Genomic DNA, 23511 nt, shown 5'->3' on the forward strand with positions numbered 1-23511 from the left:
TTATTCTTGTTGTTCTCTTTGCAAAGGTTTATCCATTTCCTTTCCTACTTTTCTTTCTCTGTTCTTTAATGCTTTCCTTCTTTTGAAAATCTAAAGATGTATAGCAATAGCGATACTCTCTTCTACAGACCATTGATGCCATTTTCCTCCAGAATAGTTTATGGCTTTGCTTACAGTGCAGAAACAATGCTTAATGTCACTTCTTCATGGTAAACCAACTCAAAGGGCTGAATTAATATTGAGAATTACAAAAGATTGTTTTCTAAAGTAGAAATGTAAGAAGGGAGTATACTTAGGAGGGCTAATATCTGTGAATGAACAGCTGAAGTATAACTGGCTATATACTAAACCCTCATTGCATAAACACACACTGTAGCCAGAAAAACATACAAGCCAAGAGTATGCTGCCAACTTCAAAATTCATGTTTCTCCAGAAGGAAATCTCCATTAGCTACAGAAAACAAGTCAGCTACCAGAAATGTTCAGTCAAAAGCTCTGGAATGGGGATCAGGTGTTTTCCCCAGAGTGTCCCCTCTTCTCTTCTTGTCTAAATTCCTGTTCCTTAACTTGAACATCACATTTTTTTATTAATCCAAAACTGGCCTACTTACCTCCTTGCATGTTTACAGACATTTTTCTTGAGGTAGGAGGACATATTTTCTAATAGCAAGCTTTACCTGCTTGCTGTCCTTCAGTTAACACTAGCTGTACTTCTCTCACTCACTATTTCTCTCACAGGTTATCCTACCTCTTTCTTCACTTCACATGGTTCTTCTAGAAAAGTTCTGAAGCTCTCACTACTTCTTAGCATCTAGAGAGCAAGGGTGATTTCCAGAAAGAAATACTGTTGGTTAAGGAGAGCTTAGCTCCTCTCTTTGTTTCCTACTACCTCTTCTCTTGGTCCAGAGGATGCTTCCCCCTCCTAGGCCATCTGGTTGTGCTCAAGACCTGCACCCTGACCTGGGGCACAACCTCCCCTGAGTCAAGACTGCTGAGAAGAAACTCTAAGAAACCACAAGGGACATGTCTCTTCTCTCATGCAAGACCTATGATTTAGAAGAGGCTCTTATGTGTGGTGTCTCCCTTTGTCTTATTGCAGCCAAGTGTGTGCCATATCCAGGTTCTGACCCACAAACTTGATATTTTTGCCTGACTTTGGACCTGCCCTGATAACACAATTTTTCCTGGTGGCTGCTGGGCTAGCACTGACACTGGCTACTGTCACCTGACCTGACCCAATGGCTCTGCTTTTCAGCTTGGTGGTGGACTTACCTTTATAAGAGGGGTTTGTCTGGCTATCTGGGCTCTTGTTGAACTTAGCTAGCTAGCTCTGTTTACCTTGGTCAGGTTTATGGGATCCTGCCTGACTTGTAATCACTCTAAGCCCCACTTCCTTTATGAAGCAGCCTGTTCCTACTGTTCCTCAGAATTCCTCCTCCTGTGCTTCTGGCTGCAAGGCCCACGAGGCCATTACTGAGCCTTAAAAACCTTGAGCATCCCCACCTGCAACCCCCTCACTGACCCTACACATGAGCCTGGAGCTCTATTCAAGTTCAGTCTGGGACTACAACTCCTTCAATTACAGATGCTGATTGATGCTGCTCTGCAGCTCAGCCACAGTCCTGATCTGACTCTGAACCCTGCTGATCCAGACCTGCCTCATCATTATATATCATTGGCTGATAATTTGGGTTTTTGATGGATTCTAGCATCCTTCCAGACTTCCTTGCTCAGGTACTTCCAGGTGGGTCCTGGCCAGAAAGGTTCCTGCTTTGCTAGCCCTGTCATCTTTCTCAGCTCTCTGTTCCTATTTTTTTTTTCCCTTGACTTTACTTGAGATATTTGTCTCAAAAAACCCAACCAAATAAAAATGTGAAGACCATTTCTAAGGCAACTCCACCATCTGGAAAGTTTCAAAACTTAATTTGAGTGTTTATTATAAAAAATGTTACTCAAATTAACCTTTATTAAGGGGTGAACAGGACATCTCTATTTTCTTGTACCTATTGGTATTGAATCATAAGATGGATTAGGTTGGAAATACCTTAAGGACTATCTTGTACCAATACCCCTGATATGCACATGGTCACCTTTCACTAGACCAGGTTTCTCAGAGCTCCATCCAATCTGGCCTTAAACACTTCCAGGGATGGGCCATCCACAACTTGTCTGAGCAGCCTGTTCAAGTGCCTCACTACCCTCACAGCAAAGAACTTTTTCCTAATACCTAAGCTGAACCTACTCACAGCTGGAAACCATTCCCCTTGTCTGTTGTAACATGCTGTCTTAAAAAGTCTCTCTCCATCTTTCTTGCAAGCTCCTTTCAGGTGCTGGAATCAAAATACATGTGACAGAACAGGAAAGTAAAACACAGTTTACCTGCTTTGGCTGACCTGCAATGTGTCCTGCCTCATCCCATTTCCTGGTGCAGCACACTGTACTTCTAGAAGTCTCTTGATTATTCTGTTGCCACAGGTACTGAAATGCTCCATTTCCAAAACTGGCTATGATCAAAGATGTTGAATAAATCAAGACTGTTGCATGTAGGCTCAGTGCTCCATGCTACCTGAGTGCCTACTATGCAATTTCTACTGATTGTCTTGCATCTTCTTTTTCTTTATCTGATATGAGAACAGTACAGAAGAAACTACATTAGATCATTGACACACAACCATTCCTTACAAGACAGCTCAAGGAAGTTTTATGTGTGAGTGTTCCAGACATAGTCTAGATTAATTGTGATTTATCTAATCTAATCAAGTCTAAATAAAGTCTGATAAAATTATATTGCTGGACTATGCAATGCCATTCCACACATTTCCAAATTCAGTGTGCAAATCTGAAATTTGTGGAAACTAAAAAAAAAAAAAAGGTCTGTTAGAATAGACTAGTTTAGAACTTTCCCCCCAGGAAAATCGTGTCTGTCTCAGATGTACAAAGAATTGTGGGGATTGAGGATTTGTGAACAGTAGCAAAACATACTGAACAGACTTGTATGGGTTTTGTTACTATATACAGTTCTCTTACTATTTTATGTTTTTACCTAATACATTTTGTGCCTAAACTGCTACTGATTTAATAGACTTTTCAAGTAATGCCTATAAGAAGGTGTTAGAAATTTTAATTACATCACTTGAAGGATATCACAAATCTCTTAGGAACTGAAGTAGTTTTCCACTGGTGGTACTGAAAAGACTATTATTTTAGGGTTCTAAGCCAGTTATCAGTTTACCCTCTCCTCTAATTTAGGAGAAATTATCTTGTGATAATATATAATATATACTAGGTGGTATAGGCTAATAAATTGTCCTAGAAACAAATACAAATGACTGCAATGGATTATACAGGGCATACAGCCTCAAAAGAGATTTGACTGTATCTAGCTTCACATTATGCTTTATCTTCCAGTTAATGATTTAGCTTTCCTTTTGAAGGCACATTAAAGATCACTGACACCAAATAACAGGCACAAGTTGAATTGGATCATCTACTGCTGTATCAGAATGATAAATGTTAAGGCAAGCTTGTTTGGCTCACTGTTATTTCTGCCTCATCGCCCACTTTTTTTGCACAAAACTTTGGACCCCACACATAATTTCAATTATTTATATCTTATTCTGTCTGATTACTTTGCAGTTGAGATATTTATATCCCAGCAAAAATCTAAGGGACAAAACAAAAATTGAGACAATTACTAAAAGATTTAAGCCTTGTGTGGTCATGCTGTGATTCAGAAAGGCAAATTGGAGAGGACTGCATTTCAATAAAAGCTGTATTAATGGTTTGATGCAAATCAAAAACAGGTTGCATATTTAACAAATATTTGGAATATACTTTAAACATAACAAAGTAATAGAGGGAAATAAGAATCAAAAAGTTGTACAGTGGTGACTTTTAGAACTTGTCTTAAACCTGTTTTTCAGCTACATGATTAGTAGCTTGGTACTGTTTTTCATGGAATTATGAAGGCAACATGTCTTGAGAACATGCATCATCTCATGAGCTCTTGGCTGGTTTGACTGCAATCAGATTTTCTTATCCGTAACAACATTTCTCTTCTACTAAAGTGCTAAATATCACAGGAAGAGCCTTGGATACTCTAACACATGGCTTAAACTGTGTCTTGCATCCATCAGCAAAAGGCAACACTTTCAATTTATTGCTTTATTTCTCAGAAGGATATTTACACTTGTCTTGTTACAAACATTAAAGATAAAGTTACTAAACTTCTTGTTTAAGAAGAACCTTTGCACGTCCTAGTACGCCACCACGACGTGATAAAACTTTATAAGTGTACAAATTTAGCCCTTATTGGCTCACAAGCACCTTATGAATGAGAGTTGGCCCTGCACTCTAACGTGATTGTCATCAGTGAATCTTACAGCACCTCTGAGTAAAGCTGTCACACCTCCAGCAGTAAAGTCTATCATTTACAGAGCAAGACTAAAGTTGTCTTCCTTCCTGCATTCAGGCTTTGAGGATGAGGGAACCTTTCTGGGTATTCTTTCTGCATTGGACCGCTTGGCAGCAGATCTGCTCTTGCAGGAGTCAGTATCAGACACCGAGTCACAGTTCTGCTCTCAGGAATGCAGGGTTAACGGGGTGATACCTCCTGCGGGGTTATGGCAATAATCTCTTCTGCAGCAGGAGTGCCAACGTGGTATTTACATTGCGGTTATGTCAGAGCCACAGCTTGTGAGGAAGGGCTATTAGAACTTCACGTCAAAGTTTTCTAAAGCTAAGTAACAGCAGTATTGTTAATGATAACAGAAAAGTAGAAGACGTGGGACTCTGACAAGGAAAATTAATTTCTTTAGTGGGAGCATTCCTTCCTTGGGGAAGTAACTGAGGAGAGCAGAGCGCTGAGATGCCCGAGTGCACCTGGCTCGGCTCCGGCTCCCGGCACCGGGAGGGACGCGCGGCCCCTCCGGCCGAGCCCCTCCGTGCCCCGGTGCCGGCCGAGCCTGTCTGTCTGTCTGTCTGTCTGTCTCTCGGCCCCTCCATGCCCCGGTGCCGGCCGAGGAGGCGGCTGCGGCCCCGCCGGGCCGGGCTCCCTCCCGCCGGCCCGGGGCGGTGCGGCCCCGCCTGCGGGGCGGGGCGGGCGCTGCGGGCCCGGGCGGTGCGGCGGGGCCGGAGCCCGGAGGAGCCCGGTGGATCCCGGCGGATCCCGGCGCAGCGGGTGCCGTGGCCATGCCGGGCACCGCCGCTGCTCCGCTCCCCCGCCCGCAGGGCCGCGCCCGGGCCGCGCCCCAGGAGCGGCGGCGGAGGGTGGCCCCGCTGGCCGCGGCCCCGCCGGCCCGGGACGAGCCGCTCCTCAGGGGCATCTTCGAGATCGACAAGAGGAGCTGCGACGTGGTTCTGAGCGGCCGGCGGCTCCGCTGGAGCCCCATCCTGCCCGAGAGCCCCACAGGTGGGACGGGGCAGGGCGGGCCGGGTGTCCCCGGGCCGGGGCTCTGCGGCAGGGCGGCCCCGCTCCGGGACTGGGAAAGCGCTGGAAGGCCGGGCTCTCGGGCACCTCTGCTCCCTGCCAGCTGCTTCGCTGGCTGAAAAGAAATTGTTCATAGCGCTTTGAGCCTCTTGTACCCGAACCAACTCTCTCTGGCAAGAGTCTTGTCTTCTCGGTGGGTCATGCGAAAGGGACAGAAGGTAGAGAGGGTGTTTTTATGGCCTCTTAGCCCCAGGCAGAGCAGTAAGAGGATTTGGTTTTGTTTCTGCGGCATCAACTTTTCCCGGCTTATGCTCTTTGGCAGGTGCATAAACTGGAGCACAGAGAGGAGAGTATGATTTTGTGGGATGTGCCTGAGTTTTGTGCTGAGGCTTCTCTTGCCTGTCGTTGCTCTGTGGTGTTCACACGGCAACACGCTGAGAAAGAGTGGGTAAAGGATTTGATCAAGTGAGACAAATTATACTCAAAAGTTTAAGAAGCAAAGGAATGCTGCTTGAACGTATCCAAATACATGTTTTTCTCCTAGAAACTGTGTAAACATATATGTAGCTTTAAGACCGCGTGCACACTCCTAAAGGTGCTTGTTTATTGCAGTGACCTCCCAGTGCTTAAATGAAAGAGAAATCAAAGTTGTATTCAGGAATGCAGTTTCCAGGCAGCGTGTTTGCCTTCCGGGATGGCAGGGTTAGCTTGTCCAGGCTTAGAATACCACGTTTATTTTAGCAGTGTATTGGGCAGAACTTAAAAGTTCCTATAGGTAAGATCTCATAGCCTGAAGTCGGCATTTAGAGAAGCAAAAAAGTAGTCAGATGCTCGCGGATGGAGTCAATACTGTTCATTCAATGTAACCATGTCCGGATACCGGAGCTACTGAAACTGACCAAGTACACAGTCATGCCCTGCTGTTGACTCCTCTCCTCTGCATAGTATAACCCTGTTAATATTTAAATGCTTAATACTCAAGCTTATATACCTGCATTTCAGCAGGAGGGCTGAGTTCTGCTCGCCCCTGTCCCCGGTGGGGGTGCACAGTCCTTCCTCTTGGGGAGTCACTCTGGGCACCTTAAGTAATGCTGTTACTGCTGAAGGTTCTCTTCCTTCCCATTTGGGACTAGCTACAGGTCTCTGTATATGAGGTCTGTAATGTGATTTATTAATTATTTAGTTCTGTGTGTAGAGCTCTAATAAGAGTGTCACTTTTTGTTCTGCCTCCTCTAATATAGGCTGAATTGCCATGTATCAGGAACTAGCGTCCGCAATTGTCTTGTAATTGTCTTGTAATTGTCTTGTAATTGTCATCAGTGAGGGATATTAAGGTGCAGACAAGAAGAATACATTTTTGGTGTATATTGCTCCATGCTTCCAGAGATGGGAAGTATATTCTGTGTTTTGAGATTAGTGTGTTTTTAGCTTTTTTTTGTTTTGTTTGGCTGGTTTGGTTTGTTTTCCTAGGAAAAATGAATCCCCCTCAGCTGCTACTTTCATACAGACATCAGAAACTTTTCACAGCTCCTGAAAGGTGGTGAAGTATGCAGTGCCTAAAGTCAGACCTATAGCAGATGGCAGGACTTCAGGAGTCCTATGGAAAGCAGCACTGATAAGCTGCTGCCAATTTTATCAGGATTTGGGCTTTTACTGCACATGTATTATATATATGCTAAAACTTCTTTCTCTGACAATTTGGTTTTATACTATGTGGCATTGAGCTGATGAATGATTTAACTTTTGAGAAGCTGCAGTTGCAGCAGTCAAACGCAAATTTTGGAGCTTGAAGGTTTTTTCTCTCCCTCATTCTTGGCTCCCAGTAGCATTTACCCTGCAGTGTGTGTACTGGTGCTGGGAGGAGCCATCTGTGGTGGGGTCTCATTCATGGATAATTACAGCAGTGGAGTGTTCAGACATGGGTAAGGGCTCTCTGGACACGTCTCTCCACTGGGATTTGGCTCATGCACGCTCTCTCCAGCCAATGTAGTTTGCCTTGGGCTCTGAGAGGTCAAGCCAGGTCTTCGTGCTTTGCAAATGCTGCTGAATGTCTCTTGCTTAGATTTGTATGTAGCAATTCTTCTTTTAGGGAAAGGTCTTTCTTCTATGGCACTTGCTACATTCTGTCAAAATCAGAGAACTATAAGGTGGTTGCTTTCTTCCCTTTTTCCTAACCTCCCACCCCCCATAGTTCTCCAGATGAATTCCTATCTTGCTGAAGTTGTGGTTTGTCATCTGCAGCTCTGTGGCTCCAGTTGTTCTTACACGTGGTAGTTTGTGCAGGCTTGGCTCCTCCCGATTCTACCAGAGCTCAAAGTTCCCAAGCAGGGGACACCCAGTGGTGTCACAGTGATGTTTGTGTAGTTCTGCCCCATTGTGCTGCTCCTGTGGGGTTCTAGGCAGCCTGGTTATCAGGAGGACTTCCTTCTTTACTCTGTCCAGGATTTCTGCAGCTTCCATCTCCAAGAAATTTTTGGCTTGCTGATGATGATTTTTGATGACTTCCTTCATTATTCACTCTACATTAAAGTTCCTTCCTCTCAAATAAGCACGACCCATTATGAATTTTGTGTGTTATTCATTATAACAAAGCTTATGGCAGAAGCAAGTCTTGGGCAGGTGTCTGGGTGTGGAGCCTGGCAGTGAATGTGTCAGGTGGGAATGTGGACAAGTGTGAGGCATGGCTCAGCTGCCCCTGGGAAAGGCTGCAGCTCCAGCCCGGGTGTGCAGCTCAGCTGAGTCCTTTCTCCTCTCTGGAGGTAGAACCCTCTGACCCATAGCTGGTTCCTTGCTTTAAACACTGCACTGGCTGCCCTAGTGAGAAGCAGAGCTCACACTCAGTAGTTGATAGTTATTTTCTCTAGCTTCTTTCTGTGGCATTCCTGTGCTATAAATATAATCATGGAAATTAAGGAAAAGGCAAGACTTCTTTATTAATAACCCAGCCCTGAATTGTGGAGGTTCCCGTTTTAAATGCTGCTTCAAAACTATAGCAGAGAAAGCTTAAGTACAGATTTGAATATTATATGTGATTTTTTTAAGTTACCAGAAGATCATTTGTATCCTCTTTCTGCATATGAATATTTTGTTGTTAAATAAAGACTTTAATTCTGATAAATTTTAAAGCCTCCAGCAGTTTTTAAGTTTGCCACAGAGTTTCCCAATTAACAATAACTGCAGTTTTTCAACAGATTTCTGTCAGGTAGGAAGGGTAACTAGATTGGCACTTGTCCAGTGCTTTACCAGTATGTGAAGTCTGAAGAATTTTGATCATTATGAAAAACTTCATATGTGTAATTTTTTGCATATGTACTAAACTGAGGGGTATATGAAGTATTCTTTGACTGATAGCTTGCAGGCTGGGGTGACTATTTGGATAATAATAGCAATAATTTGAAAAAACTTACTTTTAACGTATAGGTAATTAAACATAATTTATAAATTAATTAATTAACAAGAAAATAAGATCTTGGAGCAATCCAGAGGTTAATGTACTATTGAATGTATATTTCATAATGAGAAAAACAAATTATAATGAATTAAAACTAAGCAATATATTGTTTAAGTATACTATTCTTATCTATAGTATGCTATAGCTCATTGATATTAATCTAAAATATACATTTATTGATATTCTATGTAAATACAGCAATAAGAAAAAAGAATCGCTGGTGTATTTCAACAGTGAAAGAGTCAGCAATAAAGGACTTAAAATTAATTCCAAGTGCATAGTGGCCTGTTGCCAAGGCTATTTAGGAACAGATGTGGCTGAAATGGATACCAATAGTCTGTTTGGGATCTCTAAAGTAAGACATCTGTCAGTCTATCGGTCAGTCAGGAATAATGGAAATGGAAACTGGCTGTTACAAAATGGGAATTACTGAAGTTCCAAGAGGACCAAATTCAAGGCTTTTGATTCTACTTCTGACATGTAGAGAACATATTTTCTCTAAGTGGCTTATCTGTTGTTCAAACAGAAAAACTGTTTTTAAGGAAGCAACATAGAAAATATGAAGTGTAACTGAAAGTGAGATGTTCATGTACCACATTAATATATGGCTTTGGGAGGTAAATTGAAGGAAGAAAGCACGTAGTTTTAAACAATCCTATGGTGTCTGAACTTGTAAGACACTCAAATCTTTTTTCAGGAAGTCTGTAAAATTAATGTCTTTTAGAAAAATGCTGCATGAAGCTACAAAATAATTTACTAATCTACAATTAATTGTGGAAATTGAAAAATGTTTATAGAAATAGGATACACTAATTAAAGGAGTCTTGAAATTTGTTCTTTTTTTCAGGGGACTTTTGAACATAGTATCTTGACTGTCCATGTGGGTTTTTTTTCCTTTTTCAGAAGATCAGTTCATGTGTTTGTGGCACAACTTACATTGTTTCATTCTTTCTGTTCTTTCTTGTATTTCACCCTTTTATGCACCTGTTTGCTGACTTTGAAAGGGACTAATATCCTCTGGATATCTAATAGGGCCTTTTATATGCACTTTAATTTTCTACCTTCAAAGAGCGAGATCAGATATTTAAATCTTTATTCCAGGAAAATGTTTCTCTGCTAGTTCTTGAAAATTACATTTGTGTTTTTGAGTTTGCATACACATTAAGTGCTGCCTGTGTTAGTGAGTTGGTTTCTGATGCTATGGGAATTTGAAATGAGAGGATTTATTTAGCTTTCATAGAGAGTAACCCTTCTTTGTGGCCTCTTTAATGCAAAACTTTCTGTTGATGAATTTGTGGTTTGTGTTATCTTAAAATTCTTGTAGGCAAACTTAGCAAGATTGAGACTTGGATGCAGGTGATGGGTTTTGCTTTTGTGGTTGGTTTTTCTTTGTTTCCCCTGTAGCACTGTGTCATAATTAGGTGTTTGCCATGTCCTGTTGTCACAGATAAGGCTGTGTTTTGCTTTATTCCTCTCCCCTTCCTGCCTGGGGAGCGAGGATGGTGCCTGGCTGGGTGCTTGGCACGTTGTGCAGCACTGGGCAGCTGGCACACCAGGAACCAGCCAGGCGTAGCTGCTGCTGGTTTTCCACTGAGCAGGCAGATTGAAGGAAGGTAGGTGGGAATCCGGGGGCAGTCAGGAGCACTGTGGGGGGTGAGCTGGAATATGATGGGAGTGGAGGGGTTGTGGTGCAGTGCCCTGTGACTGTGGCAGGGGTGAGTGGACAGAGGGGACACTGGAGCTGTTGCTGGGCAGACAGGGGGACATGCAGGGTGATGCTGTGGTGTGAGGAGGGGGTGTTATACAGGGTGGGGGAGTCACTGGAGAGTTAGAGGAGATGCAAGGTGGTGAGGAGTAGAATGTGATTTATTTAAAGACAACATTATCAAGGTTCCATAATTTTCTGTTCACAGAGTAGTTGACAACTCTTGACTGTGCCTTTTGTGCAAAGGTGTGCAAGAGTCAGGTGATGGTCCTGCTTATATAACATGATGGAGAGAACCCAAAGCTATACACTAAAAAAGAAGTTGATGTGATAACCAATCCTTGATGCCCGTGCTAATGATATTTTCATATCCACAGTAGTGTTGCAACAGAATCCCTTTCTCAGTATAAGTTATTGTTCTTCTTTAATCATCAAAGACTATTCAGTCAAATCTCTTATCTCAGTTTCTTAGTTACCCTGGGTTTTGGCCCTTCAGAAACACTAATATTTTTATCCCCTCTTTCAGATCTTAGATATTGTTCTATTCTTTTTTTTTTCTTGTCATTCTGCCATATCATCCCTGAACCTCTACCCCTCTGTTATGCACCTTTGTCTTTTTCTATTGCATCAAATGTTGTATCAAATTATCTAAACTTTTAAGCATAGTTATTTGGAAAATGCATGATTTTTTTTGCAGTTGCAAAATTGAAATAAAAGCAGGGAAGTCTGTCATCTGCTCTTGTTGGAATCAATAAAACTAAACTTAGAAAAACAGTTCTCCTCTCCTTGTAAATGTCTTGTTAACTATGTATATTACAGAACCAGCAGGTAAATAATAGATAAGTGTTGCAATTATGTAAAACCCAAACAAATTGGATAGAAAAAGATAGAAAAACAGATTGGATAGAAAAAACCCCTTTTTGTTTGCTTTTTCCTTTAGGTTTGTCTGACTATATTATGCACTGCCTTTAGAAGGAAGTTTTTATTGAACATATGCAGTGCTCCAAAGACATTTTTATCCTACTAAGACAATTTATGAAAAGGCTTAAGTGGCTGAAAATCTGAGAACATAACCTGAAGAACTGAGTAGTCTGTGTACCTTAACATTAGTGGGTTGTGGAACTAATGTTTTCCTTTTGAGGAAATCAGTGGTCCTGGTTTTTATGACTTATGTTGTAACAGTATGTGCAGACAAAAAACCATAATGTGTTGAGTATCTGATACATGTATTACCATATTGCCATAAGGAACTGCTATTATGTTAGACACCAACTGATTTTGTGATAGTGTTGGATTTCTCTCACATATGCTTATGTTTTTGTACAGATGATCCTTTAGGAACATCTGCTAGTTTTGTGGTGGTATCTGCTGTTTCCTTTCAAAATTTGACCTTTTTGTCATTTAGTGCTGTGGCTGCTATAGAACTGTGTTTTACCAGGATCCTTTTCTAAATTGATTCCTGTTTCATAGACATTTTTGGGTTGTGTTTTTTGGTTTTTTTTTTGTTTTTTTTAAACTTTTTACACTGCTAACTTGAAATAAGTTACTAGAATGTCTTCCTTCCAATTGTTCAGGGTGTTTCAAAAATACTAGTGTCTGTGGTCTAAAGGTGTGGATGGTACATCTCAAGCTATTCCACTAGGGAAGTAGTTTTGGAACTCTTGTCTTGCAATTTAGGATCACTTACTCTTTTAGCTGAAGAGCAGATTTGAACAGTGAAACTAGGTGTTATAAAAAAAATTGAAATGGTAAGTCTGAATTTTTGTGTGAGACTTGATGTCTGGTAGCCTGTCTGTAAGGGATTTGATGAAGCACAGTTTACTTATGTTTAAAATCTGATGGACCTTCCTCCTTCTCCAGTTTCTCACTTAGTCATAATAGGAATATATTAGATCACTGACAACAATTTTTCCAGTGGCTTGGTTTAACTTGTAGTTTTCTAGTCTAGCATGTGGCTATTTCTCACCTGTGTGTTGCAAGTTTAAACAAACGGTCAGTTCATTAACAGAATTCAGTGCTGAACTCTGAATTTCCTGGCTTTTGCCTGTTTGAGCAATGTCAGATGGTAGTGAGCTGGATGCTTTTCAGTACTGAATAGTTGCTGTAGTTGTCAGTTTATTTGAACTGTGACAATATATCTGTTCTGCCAGTCCATACACTCAAGTGAGTATAGGAAAGTATTCTTTGTGAGGCTCTGAAAATGCAAAGCAACAGATGTTCTGTACTGCACAATTATAGGTATCCTGGAAACAGATCTTTACACAGTGCAGGCAGTCTTGGAAAAACAAAATTTGACACGTGAATGATCAAGTTAAGGGTAACAGCAATGAATCCTTACAACTAAATATAATCCTGTTTTGCCCATACTGATATGAGTTTGGATAATTAAGTGCTCATTGTTATATCACCCTCCTGTCATTTGACAGAAGTTTAAAAATTATTTTGTTGTTGCAGTTTTTGGTGTTGTTTTAGTCCAGCATAGTAGAAATAGAGTAAGTATTCTCTCTTAAAAAATAACATATAAAAATGGCTTTTGAAAAAAAAAATCTGTAATTCTAAGGAGTGACAATTCTTGCAAATAAATTGCTAACAGTAAATACAAAAGAATTCAAGATGACTTGCTGGGTTTCTGTGTGAAAATAGCACATCTTTGCCTGGCTGATCTGTTGACTATTCTGAAGATGGTTCAAAATGAGATTGCTGCTGTCCAAGTCCTCCCTGCTCTCCTGTTTGTTGCATGGCCTTTTGGAGACTTGTCAAAATGCTCTGTCAAAAAAGGTACTGAAAGATTTCACACTTGGATGGTTTTGGGTTTCCCAAAGGCCTGCTCTGTCACATCTATGTAATTTAACTTGGAGTGAGGTGATTAGCTAGGGATCAAAATTATCATAGTGCCAGTGAATAATACACTAAGAGTTAGATGGCTATAGATGGTGATAATTCATATCACATCAAACTTTGAACAGATTTGTGATTTAATTCAGTGAATTCTGCAGCTGACACATGTTACCATGATTGGGATAAGATTGTATAGAGATGTCCGTTTTAAATTTTATATTGTTTTTATTTAAGAACAAGGAATACTCTGAGTATTTAATGTCAAATATATTGTTTCTTGGTTACTTGATTGCAACACACTCACTAAACAAGGGTAGTAGTAACTGGAGTTGGTTTGTAAAACAATGCTTAACAGAAAAAAGATCAATGTTTGTTTATTTTTTGAACTGTAGCACATATTAAAAAATAATTTTTTTTATTTACATTTGTTGAGTAGTTAATTATTTAAAATATGATGGAAACGAGCAGGTGGTGATTTTGTAATTTTGTCCCTAGGTCTCAGTTGTTTTATGGAAACTCTTTGGGGAAGATACCCACAGAAATTCAGTACTGAACTTAAAATGATTTATATATATATGAATGTTTGTCTTGCTTAAAGCAGATACTGCTTTTTTCATTAGCATTTAGCAATATAGATTTTTCTGTGGGAGCAGAGTAATAAAGTAAGTTCTTTCCTACAGCACAACTTCAGAGCCGTGGCAGTTTTACAGATTTGACTAGGCAATGGGACAGTGAGTGTGAGTGGGAATAATTGCACATAGTGAAATGTGTCAATCTCTTACTGTAATGCCATCAGCTTGGAGTGAAGATCAGGAGCTGCAGCTATACCATTCCTAATGTGTATGATTATAGGTTTATCATGTGGAAAATGTCATCTGTCACCTAAACAGTTGTTAGGATTATTATGTTAAGGATAATTAGAACATAAATAGAGACTAAAGCAGATGTTTGTATGCTCTATAAACCAGCAGTTATTTAACCACATCTTGGATGCTGTGTGCAGTTCTGGTGTTCTCAGCAAAAGGAGGTGTGGGACTGGAGAAAGGTCAAGGGGTGACAATGGTTAAAGGTACATAAAGGCTTCTGATAACTAGGCTGGCACTTTTTGATCTGAAAGGAAGGTACTTGATATGGGGTCTGGACCAAGGAGGTGTCAGATTTACAACATAAGAAATATGGTACATCTAATAAGGCTGAGAAGAACCAGGCTGAAAACCAAATAAATAGCTAAGGGAACTGTAAAACTTACTGCCAAAGGATTGCTGATGCTGAAAGATTTTGTGGATTCAGATGGAGATGGAAGACCTCATTTGAGTGCTGTTAAATGTGTAGAAACCCCAGTCAGTTCAGGGTGTCCCAAATGAAAACAGGTGGGGAATGGAAAAGTACTAGTGGGAAACAGAATAAATGCTTCCTTTATTCCTTCTCTTCTCGTAGCATCTGTTTATGGCTATGGTTTGATATAAGATACTGGGACAGATGGACGTTTGCTCTGTCCTGGTATTGCTGGTCTTACATACCAGAAACCAGTTAAATTATATTTAAATGATATTTTGAGTAAAAGCACAGACATCAGTAGCCTGCAATTCCACCTGTGTCTGTAGTGCCAAGCAAGATTTGATGATAAAATTTGAACTTCAGTTTGCCTAGCCTTCTGTTTCAAGGTACTTATTTTTATTGGTGGAACAGTACATTTTAAATAAAGTATGTTCTTAGCCTGATAAAATACCAAGGGATTAATTTTATTAAATGTTGGTTAAGAATTACAGTGCAGCAGAAGACTGTACAGGAAACCTGAATTTCTTAGCCATAATTCCCTTGAAAATATTGTTCATATGAATGCTTGTAATTATTATAGTGTTGGGGTTTTTTATATATATTTTATATATATATATATAATTTTTATAATAATGGAGAAAGGAAGTTAAATTCCAAAGGCAGTTAGACTTGTATATTGTGAATGATTTAGTTTGATCAGCCTCCAATAAGGAAAAAACATAGCTTCAATATGCTCTGTTGGTATTTTTCCATAAATATATTTGAGAAGATCTCTGATGTTCACAGAAGATAACCCTTAGTAAAAAACATCCATTTCCATTTGCTATGTCAGCAGCTTAAAGATGTGTGCCAAGATATCAATACTGATTATTTCTTGAACACAGGTGGTGATTGTTTTCTTGCCCTAATTCACTTTATGGCTAAGTCAAAGATTATTGTATGATTTTAATGTGTGGTTGGATATGTGTAAAAACTAATATTTGTTGCTTTTATTTTAAAATGAGCAAAATAGATTTAATACTGTGGTAGAGGAAAATTTGCATGGAATAGTAACAATGACACACTGTGAAGGTGCATGCTGGAGAGTTTGAAGATGCATCTCTCTGTTGCAGGTTGAGTGCTCTGAATGGGAATTACTCCCTGAGTCTGCAACCATATGCAGGATTGTGATGCTGTGAGTAAAATCCATAGGAGCTGCAGGTGAAATACTTACTTCAGCCTCATAGTGGTAATCCCTGGTGTAATGCTAGCATGTGAAAATTTGGGGAGTAAAAATTTGAGTGCATTATGGGTGCATCTTTGTCATTTTATGTATTTATTCAACAGTGAAAACTGATCAGAAGCTTTTTGTTTATTTAATTTTTTTTTTTTGATATGTCAATCAGTAATCTTTCTGTTTGATTTTAGTACTTGGATTAGGAATGGGTATGTAAATGTGATGTGTACGTGCAGTTACCATCCTGGAGATAAGAGGAGTTGGTGGTAGATGCCAAAGCACTTGCTTAAAGTGCATTGGAGAGGTTGTTTGAAGTTGTTGGTGCATGCCAAGATGCAAAGCAGACATTGTGGAGCATTTTGGGGTGGGTTTTTATGGAGGTTTTGTTTTTTGTTTTTTTTTTTTGAAGAGTGGCTCTGGTTTAAAGCAGATAGAAAATAGGTAGGTTTCTGTACGTGACATAGTATACTAATGTAACTTGATATAAAAGGGAAAGTTATCTTTATACTTAATTTTGAATTTCATGGTACTCAATGTTGACATTTTATTCATAAAGCATTTTATGAATTCTGCATGTTCTCTGAAATGCATTAACTCATCCTGCTTTAGGCTATGCCACAATTCAAAATGGAGATCTCCAGATTTTTGAGAATCTCATGAAAATTCCAAACAATATTTTAAATACTCATTACCATTTATTAATGTAATTTCTGAATGGTATAACAACATTAAATATTAAACCAACTCAAATTAAGGGCTTCACCCGATAATTTTGAGTATATTTTGATTTTCAAAATAGCATTATATATAATTTTTATAGACTAATATTTATTTTTTTTTGTGCTAATCATTTTATAGACTGATAGATTTGGTAAGTGTCTGATGCAGAGGGAGCAGCATCCAGGCCAGCTCAAAGCTGTTTGTCGCTGTCAGTTTTATTTGGGTGTGCTGCAGCGCGCGTGCATCAGCTCTGCTGCTCAGCACAGTGAGCCCAGTGCAGCTCCACGGGCACAGGTGGGCGTGCTGGTGGCGTGCACCACGCAGGGAAACACATGGCACTACACAACATGGGGCAAAGAGCACGCAGTGGGAACGAGAAATCATTTTATGGACACCTCGGAAATTTGTGCGCGCTGGTGAACGGGCTGTCGTTTCTAAAAGGGCGTGCGTGTGCTTGTGTTGAACATTTGTGAGACAGCACCCTGATGTAGCTGTCCTTACCTTGGGCAGAGAGGAGCTATTGTACGAGCTTGTTTATGTCAATATTTTAATAATTTATCTTTATAACTGCTTTCAACTGTATTTATAGTAACGTTGGCACCCTGTGTACAGAAGATACAATCGGCGCTGAAAGGAAACTTGCATCCATCTGGAAGCAATAAACTTTTCTAAAAGACTGCACAGTGTTACTTAATCCTGTGATTTCTCACTGTGAGTGAAATTAAGGTTTGGTTCACTTGTGTCACATCATATTGGTATCAAATCTTTTGTGAGAGCTTTGTCATAGTGTTAAGTTACAAAATAAATTTTAAAATTGATGACAGTCTGAGAATGTAATTTTCTCAGTCACAGAATTATGCATCATTGCAAATGAAGTCAATTTTATATAATAAAAAATAATTGTGATACCAGAAAACTTCTGGTGGCGCATTTTGCAAGCCTTCTCTTTACATGAAGTGCTAATTTGTATACTGCACAATTGACTAGGAATACTTTAGCTTTGGTGTTGCATTCTAAGTAATTTTTGTATTGTACATCTATCACATAATATAAATTATATTTTTAATATGACAAAATATTTTACAAAGTTAGAGAAATATGAACAGTGTCCAAAAGGAGAAAGGGGAAAAAAATCTATATTAGAAAGATCATCTAACAAAATTCTGAGGGGGTTTGGGTGCTTTTAAGTTTGTTACAAGTGTGGTATGCATGAACAAAATGGGATTCATTCATCCCTGCAGGCATTCATTCTTCCTGTTCCTAAGTGGCAACTGAGCGTTGGGGTGAGGGAAGGGTTTTATGCTTGTCAGAGGATTCTGGTGGTGCTATTGCCATCTCTTGCCCTTGGGCTAGTGTAGGAGATGCAGATATAATGATACAAAGGATGGCAGAGTTTCCTTCATAAATCTCTGGGAAAAAAAAATTGAGCAGAGATCAATGAGGATAAAGGCAAACATGTAGAAGTTCATGGATGAGCTCATCCAGCAGCTGATAGCTATGTTTTGATAACTAAAAGCATGTCTTGCTAGGGAACATGAATTATCAACAGTTTACAGAAGGAAATTGGCTTGTGTTTGGAATGGGTGCTTGTTCTTTTTTCCTGAAGAAAATGTTTCTTGAAAACCTTTTCCAGAAGAGACTAAAGTTCAGATATTTGAAACTTAATGAAACACCGATAGTTAGCAGTGGGGATGGTTTCTAAATCTGTATTTGAGGCTGAGGCAGGTCTGGTGCAAGTAAGACTCCCAGTAAAAGTAATTATTAACTTGTATTTAATCAAATTCAGCAATGTCATGTGGCCATAAGAGGCCATTTGTTTCCCCACTTCCCCTTATTTTCTGAAATGACAGAAGTAATTGCTGTGATTGTAACATAAATTAGTAGCTACAAAACACTGTGTATGTGTGAGATGCTTTCCAGGAAATGTAAATTTAGGCTCATGTTTCCTCTTTGGGGATTCTTTAGTATATTTCAGCTCTGCTAGCCCATTCTATTGATGATGTAGGCTACTAGAAAACAGTCTTTTGTTTATTTCAGAAATCTCTCTCAAAATAAATTCCATTTTAAAATGGGCGTATGGTTGATCTGTTTAAGACCAGTAATTTGATCTGATACATGTGTTTGCAGTGGTTTGGGAAATGAAGGAAATCAGTCATACTTCTGTTACTCTGAAGTTTCTCATGAAATTCCTCTTATTTATATTAAATGAACAGTCTTAGTGTTTCAGCCACTGAATTAGAGATTTGCAGCTACTTTCAAATCATATTATGAAATTAGGTAGTATGTGGGCCATATTAGTAATATAAAATGTAGAGCTTTCTATAGAGTATTTCCAGTGACCTCTTTCTTCCTGTGGTGTTAATAAGAAAATGTAATTATTAAAAGCAAAGTCTTTGCTTCATGAGTCCTCTCAAATGCTTCAGTATGGGAATCAGTCATTGTCTGCCTTGCTTCCTTTCAGCTTACCTTGTTGTTCTGGCATTATTCCCTGTAGATCTTTATGTCATTTTAAAATTCATTGTCTCCCTCAAATTCTTTCTTGTGGAATGAATTTCTTGAGGTGAAGGTGAAGGCTGCTAGGCCTTCTGCTAAAGCTTCAATCACACATTTTTTTGCAGAGGTATTTATTCAATAAGCTATTTGACTTCCAGTTTCAGTATGCTTTTCTAATGAAATTCTGCCATTAGCCTGTAGTTAATAAGCAAGGTACTTCACTGCTCTATGTGAGAGCTGAATGAAGACACTAATGAAAGCTTGATGGATAGATGTCTGATGAGCCTCATTACAAGAGGAAAGGCCTTTTCCATGCCTGCTGGGCATCAGGCAGACTCAGGATGCTGTGTAAGTGTCACTGAGCTCTGGTGATGCTCAGAGGGGAACTCCCCACACCTGGCCTTTCTCCACAAGGCATCAGCTGCAGCAAAACCAGCCCCTGAGCTGTACTAAACTGTGCTCTTACACTGGGGGTTCCTCTTTTATTTTGGTTCAGCCAGAACTAAGTAGTTTGGTGATGATTATTCTTTTCAGAAATCTGCCTACTGCCATCTTTTAAAGCTGTAGTGAAACTTACCCAAATTTTAAGTGCTTGAGACTGGTCCAAGTCAAGACTTCAAGGATGGCACCAATGTTCCCTAAAGCTGCCCTTCCTTCAGTTGCTGTGATCTGATGCTGAGCACAGGGGCTGTGTGTGCAGCAGCCCTCTTGGTTTGGTGGGATGTTCAGAAGCTTGAGGATTAGTGTTTAACAGATATGATGGAGAACAGGGTCTGGAATCAGCTGGTTGTGGTGTCTTGGGAGAAAGAACTGCTTGAAAAATGATGAGAGATAAGAGGGTAAGATGAAAGGTAAGAGGTTACAATTTTATATGGATTTACCCATACTGTGAATATACTAAAATTGTTCAGAAACAAGTGAAATTATTCTGTAAGCCTTTATCCATGACTGAGATTTGCATTGGAAAAATTATTGTGTTTGTTGGGGTTTTGGCTAGTATTGCATTGAAAAATTGAAACCTGAAGTACAAATTTGTTCTGGAATTAACTTTTTTAATATGTCCATTATTCTTCATAAAAATATATTTTTTAGAGGTAGTGATCTGTGACAGTAGTTTAAAATTACTTCTTTAAGCTAGAATTGTGAATAACTCCTTGTCCAGTAAAACATAACTGAATGTGTCATTGTTTTGTAAAGTTGAGTTTTATTCTGAGACTTATAATTTTTTTTTTTCAATATGTAAGCTGTCGCTAGGGCTCTAAAGAATTAAGAGAAACCATTGTGCATCTTTTCCAGTTCTTGCTGACTCTTGTTGATCTGTGTGATCTTTGGGGAGTTAGCAATTGGAGGTGAAAATGCACAGCAGATTGGCTCAAGCCATGTTGACTTCCTGCTGGTGAAAGGAGACCATCCCAGTTCTTCCTTCTTCCCTGCTGGGAATTTTCTTGGCCATTTGTAGCATCTCTAGTTTTAAAGAGAACTGATTATACACTGACTGACTGGTTGAATTGATTATACACTGACCAACTTGTTAGAAGACTAAGCCAGGGTAAAAGTGAGCAATCTCTGTTACTTTAGGGAGTTGATTTGACTCAGGTGGGTTTTGCCCAGAGCCAGACCTGAGGAAAAGGGCTGGACTGCACAGTCATGGCAGGAGAGTTGAGGGTAGGTGTCTGTATTGAGAGAGGGATTGGCAGCATTTGCTTGGCAAAATACATCACTTCTCCCTAAGGTTCTCTAGAGAAGGAGAATGAAAATGGGTTGTATTCCTGTCAGATGTTTTTAAGCTCAGTTTTCTGCCCTGAAGGAATACAGCTGCTGCTGGAAGTGAATAGCTGCCATTAGAAGGTGAAGTGAGTAGTTGCACCCTGCTTTTTCTCTCTAGCTCTGCAGAAACTGAGATGAACCTCTTCAGTCCCTTGTACTTTCTGAGCTCCTTGCTGCTCCCAAGCAGGTCATTCATTGCACACAGTCTAAAAAATGTGTTTCTAGATTAGGGCCTTGCTTGTGTTAAACTTCTCTTCTGACACCTTTTTAAAGGACTAGAGTAATGTAAAACTAATCTTCAAACAAAAAACAGCCCCTCCCCAAACTGGCCCTGGCTGTACCACCTTCTTCTTACTGTTTGATACATGCTTTTGGCAAGTAGAAACTGAAATTTTGCTTTCTCTGCTTGCAGGAGAGAGTGAGAGACACAGCATCAAATTTTGACAGAAGTGTTGCATGACCTATCTTTCTGAAATAAGAAATCATTCCAAATTCATGTGTTTTGAAATAGCTTTTCTGTTTCATATTTAGAGTACTTAAATAAATGCTAAATAGCCAGAAAAGCTTTACAATTTTTCTTGGCTTTTCTGGGAAGAATGATTATATCTGCTTTTCTCACTGCCAGCCCTTCTTAATCAATAAGTAGCCGAAAACTGTAGATGTTTTATCAGCTGCATGCTGCTTACTGTGCTTTGCTGATTTACAGTGAGGGAAAAATGGGCTTAGTAACTGATGGGTTAATAGGTACTGGTTATATGCATTAGACATTATATTAAATATTCCTAAATACAGATTTATAGACATACTGTCAAAACTAATTTAATTTTTATTCTATTTATTTTTTTTTGCTTTATATTAATATGGTTATGCTTTATTGTATATCCCAAATGGTTATTTTGAAAGTAGTGTTCATACAGTGTAGGATGGTCTGTGATCAATTTTATAATGAATGTTTTATAATAAAACATTTTTTCAATATGTACTGATCACTGTATTTTCTTTGGTATGGTCTTGATGATTTTTAAAAAAATTCTAGTTATTTCTGTTAAGTTACACTGCACTCAGCCATATCAATCAACTATTAAGGAAGTAAGCTTTGAAAACATAGTGGGGCAGAGAGCCTAAAATGTGTGAAAGATTTATTTATTCATTATAGTCAGGAGGGGTAGGTATCTTGCCCAAGGTCAAAGGAAGCATTTGTGACCAAGAGTATAACACTCCTTGCTTTGTGTCCAATTCTCGTACCTGAATTAAAGTCACATTTCATGTGTGTTTTCTGATATTTTCTGTGTACTCCAGATATTTGTTATGGAAATCAAGTCCTTAAGTACCACTCCTAGATGCTGGGCCTCTGTGGTAAGATCCAAAAACTGGTTCCTGTTGAAGCGTTGGTGTTTGTATTTAACTATCACATTTTAAGAAAACTGTTCTATTTTTCAGTAGTAATGCTTTTTTCTTTGTCTGTGTTTTCACCAATTTTGTTATAAACACGAGGTAGCTTTTTGTTTAAAGCCTGGTTTAACACATATTAAAATTTGGTATTTGAGTGTATTTGTTCCTCATCTCTTGATTTAGCTCAGTATGGTTGATTTTTTTATGACATTATTTTTTGTTACATGAGAGATTCGACTATCATGAATAAGAAAAATGTAGGATGGTCTTAATGCTTGAAATTAGTGAGATGATAAATAGGGGAATAAAACTTCCTAGAAATTCATCTATCCAGGCAGATTTTTCTTTTTTTCATCCTGTATTTGGGGAAAAAAAAAAAAAGTGGACATGTGCAGAAACTGTGAGTACAATTAGCGTCAAGCAGATAAATCCAACTCTAATCCTGTTTACGCTCTGCATCAGACAGATGTGCTGAGATTGATTTAGACAAGCCCTTGGCTTATAGTAACTTTTTTTTAAGTGCCATATATTCTGGTTTTGTTAGTTCTTTGTTGAATGTTAAGTGCTGTTAGTTTTGCTCTTCTCTAACGCCTGTAACCTACTTTGTACAGGTTCCTTCTCTGCTTTCATGATGACAGGGCAGCCTGGTAGAAGAGATTATCTTTATTCCTTGTAATTAAATTGACTTTTTTTTTCAGAAGATACAACAATGGGAAGTGGGTACTGAATTAAATAAATAGCATGATATCTAATAGATGTATACTTAAATCTCTTGCAAGAACAGATGGTACCCAATATCTTTCTAAGTAATGTGAGAGGACAGTTAATGTCCTGAAACTGCTTGCAATAACCAATATGATACTAACAAGCCAATATGATTTTCAAAGTTTAAGAAAGTGTTTAATCCAATATATACTTTATTTCAAAAGTAAGCTTGGTTGTTATCTCATTGTAGGAATATTTTATAGTTACAGGTCATGACTTAAATTTCCTTTATCTGAGTTGTTTTGTAAAATTTTACTGCATTTGAGATGGTCTTATTTTCAGTAAGCAGAGCAAAGGAAAACTGTAGAATATGCCTAGGATTTTATGCAGATTTATTTGCAACTTTAGTAAAAATGGGCTGTCCTAATCCTACTAGCTAGTTCAGCATTTCCTCTAGAAATTAAAACTCAAGGATGACAGTTTTTACAATTCACCCTTCCTAGAGTTTATATCCTTTT

At 39.1% G+C, this 23511-nt stretch overlaps 1 protein-coding gene across 3 annotated transcripts in view; it reads left to right on the plus strand.

Moving 5' to 3' along the window:
- The first annotated feature begins 1509 nt into the window (after positions 1–1509).
- The window catches only part of CERKL (CERK like autophagy regulator), a 54372-nt gene continuing 32370 nt past the window's right edge, over positions 1510–23511 (plus strand). For 2 of the 3 annotated variants that reach the window (XM_079311562.1, XM_079311563.1), the window contains exon 1: positions 5149–5410. In XM_079311562.1, coding sequence (XP_079167688.1) covers positions 5191–5410 — 220 coding nt within the window. In that variant the 5' untranslated portion in view covers positions 5149–5190. Of the gene's footprint in view, positions 1745–5148; positions 5411–23511 lie in introns of those variants that run through there. The other variant, XM_079311564.1, reaches the window with a different exon arrangement.

This window comes from Erithacus rubecula (genome assembly GCF_903797595.1).
Source record: "Erithacus rubecula genome assembly, chromosome: 8".
In the NCBI taxonomy this organism is placed as follows: domain Eukaryota; kingdom Metazoa; phylum Chordata; class Aves; order Passeriformes; family Muscicapidae; genus Erithacus; species Erithacus rubecula.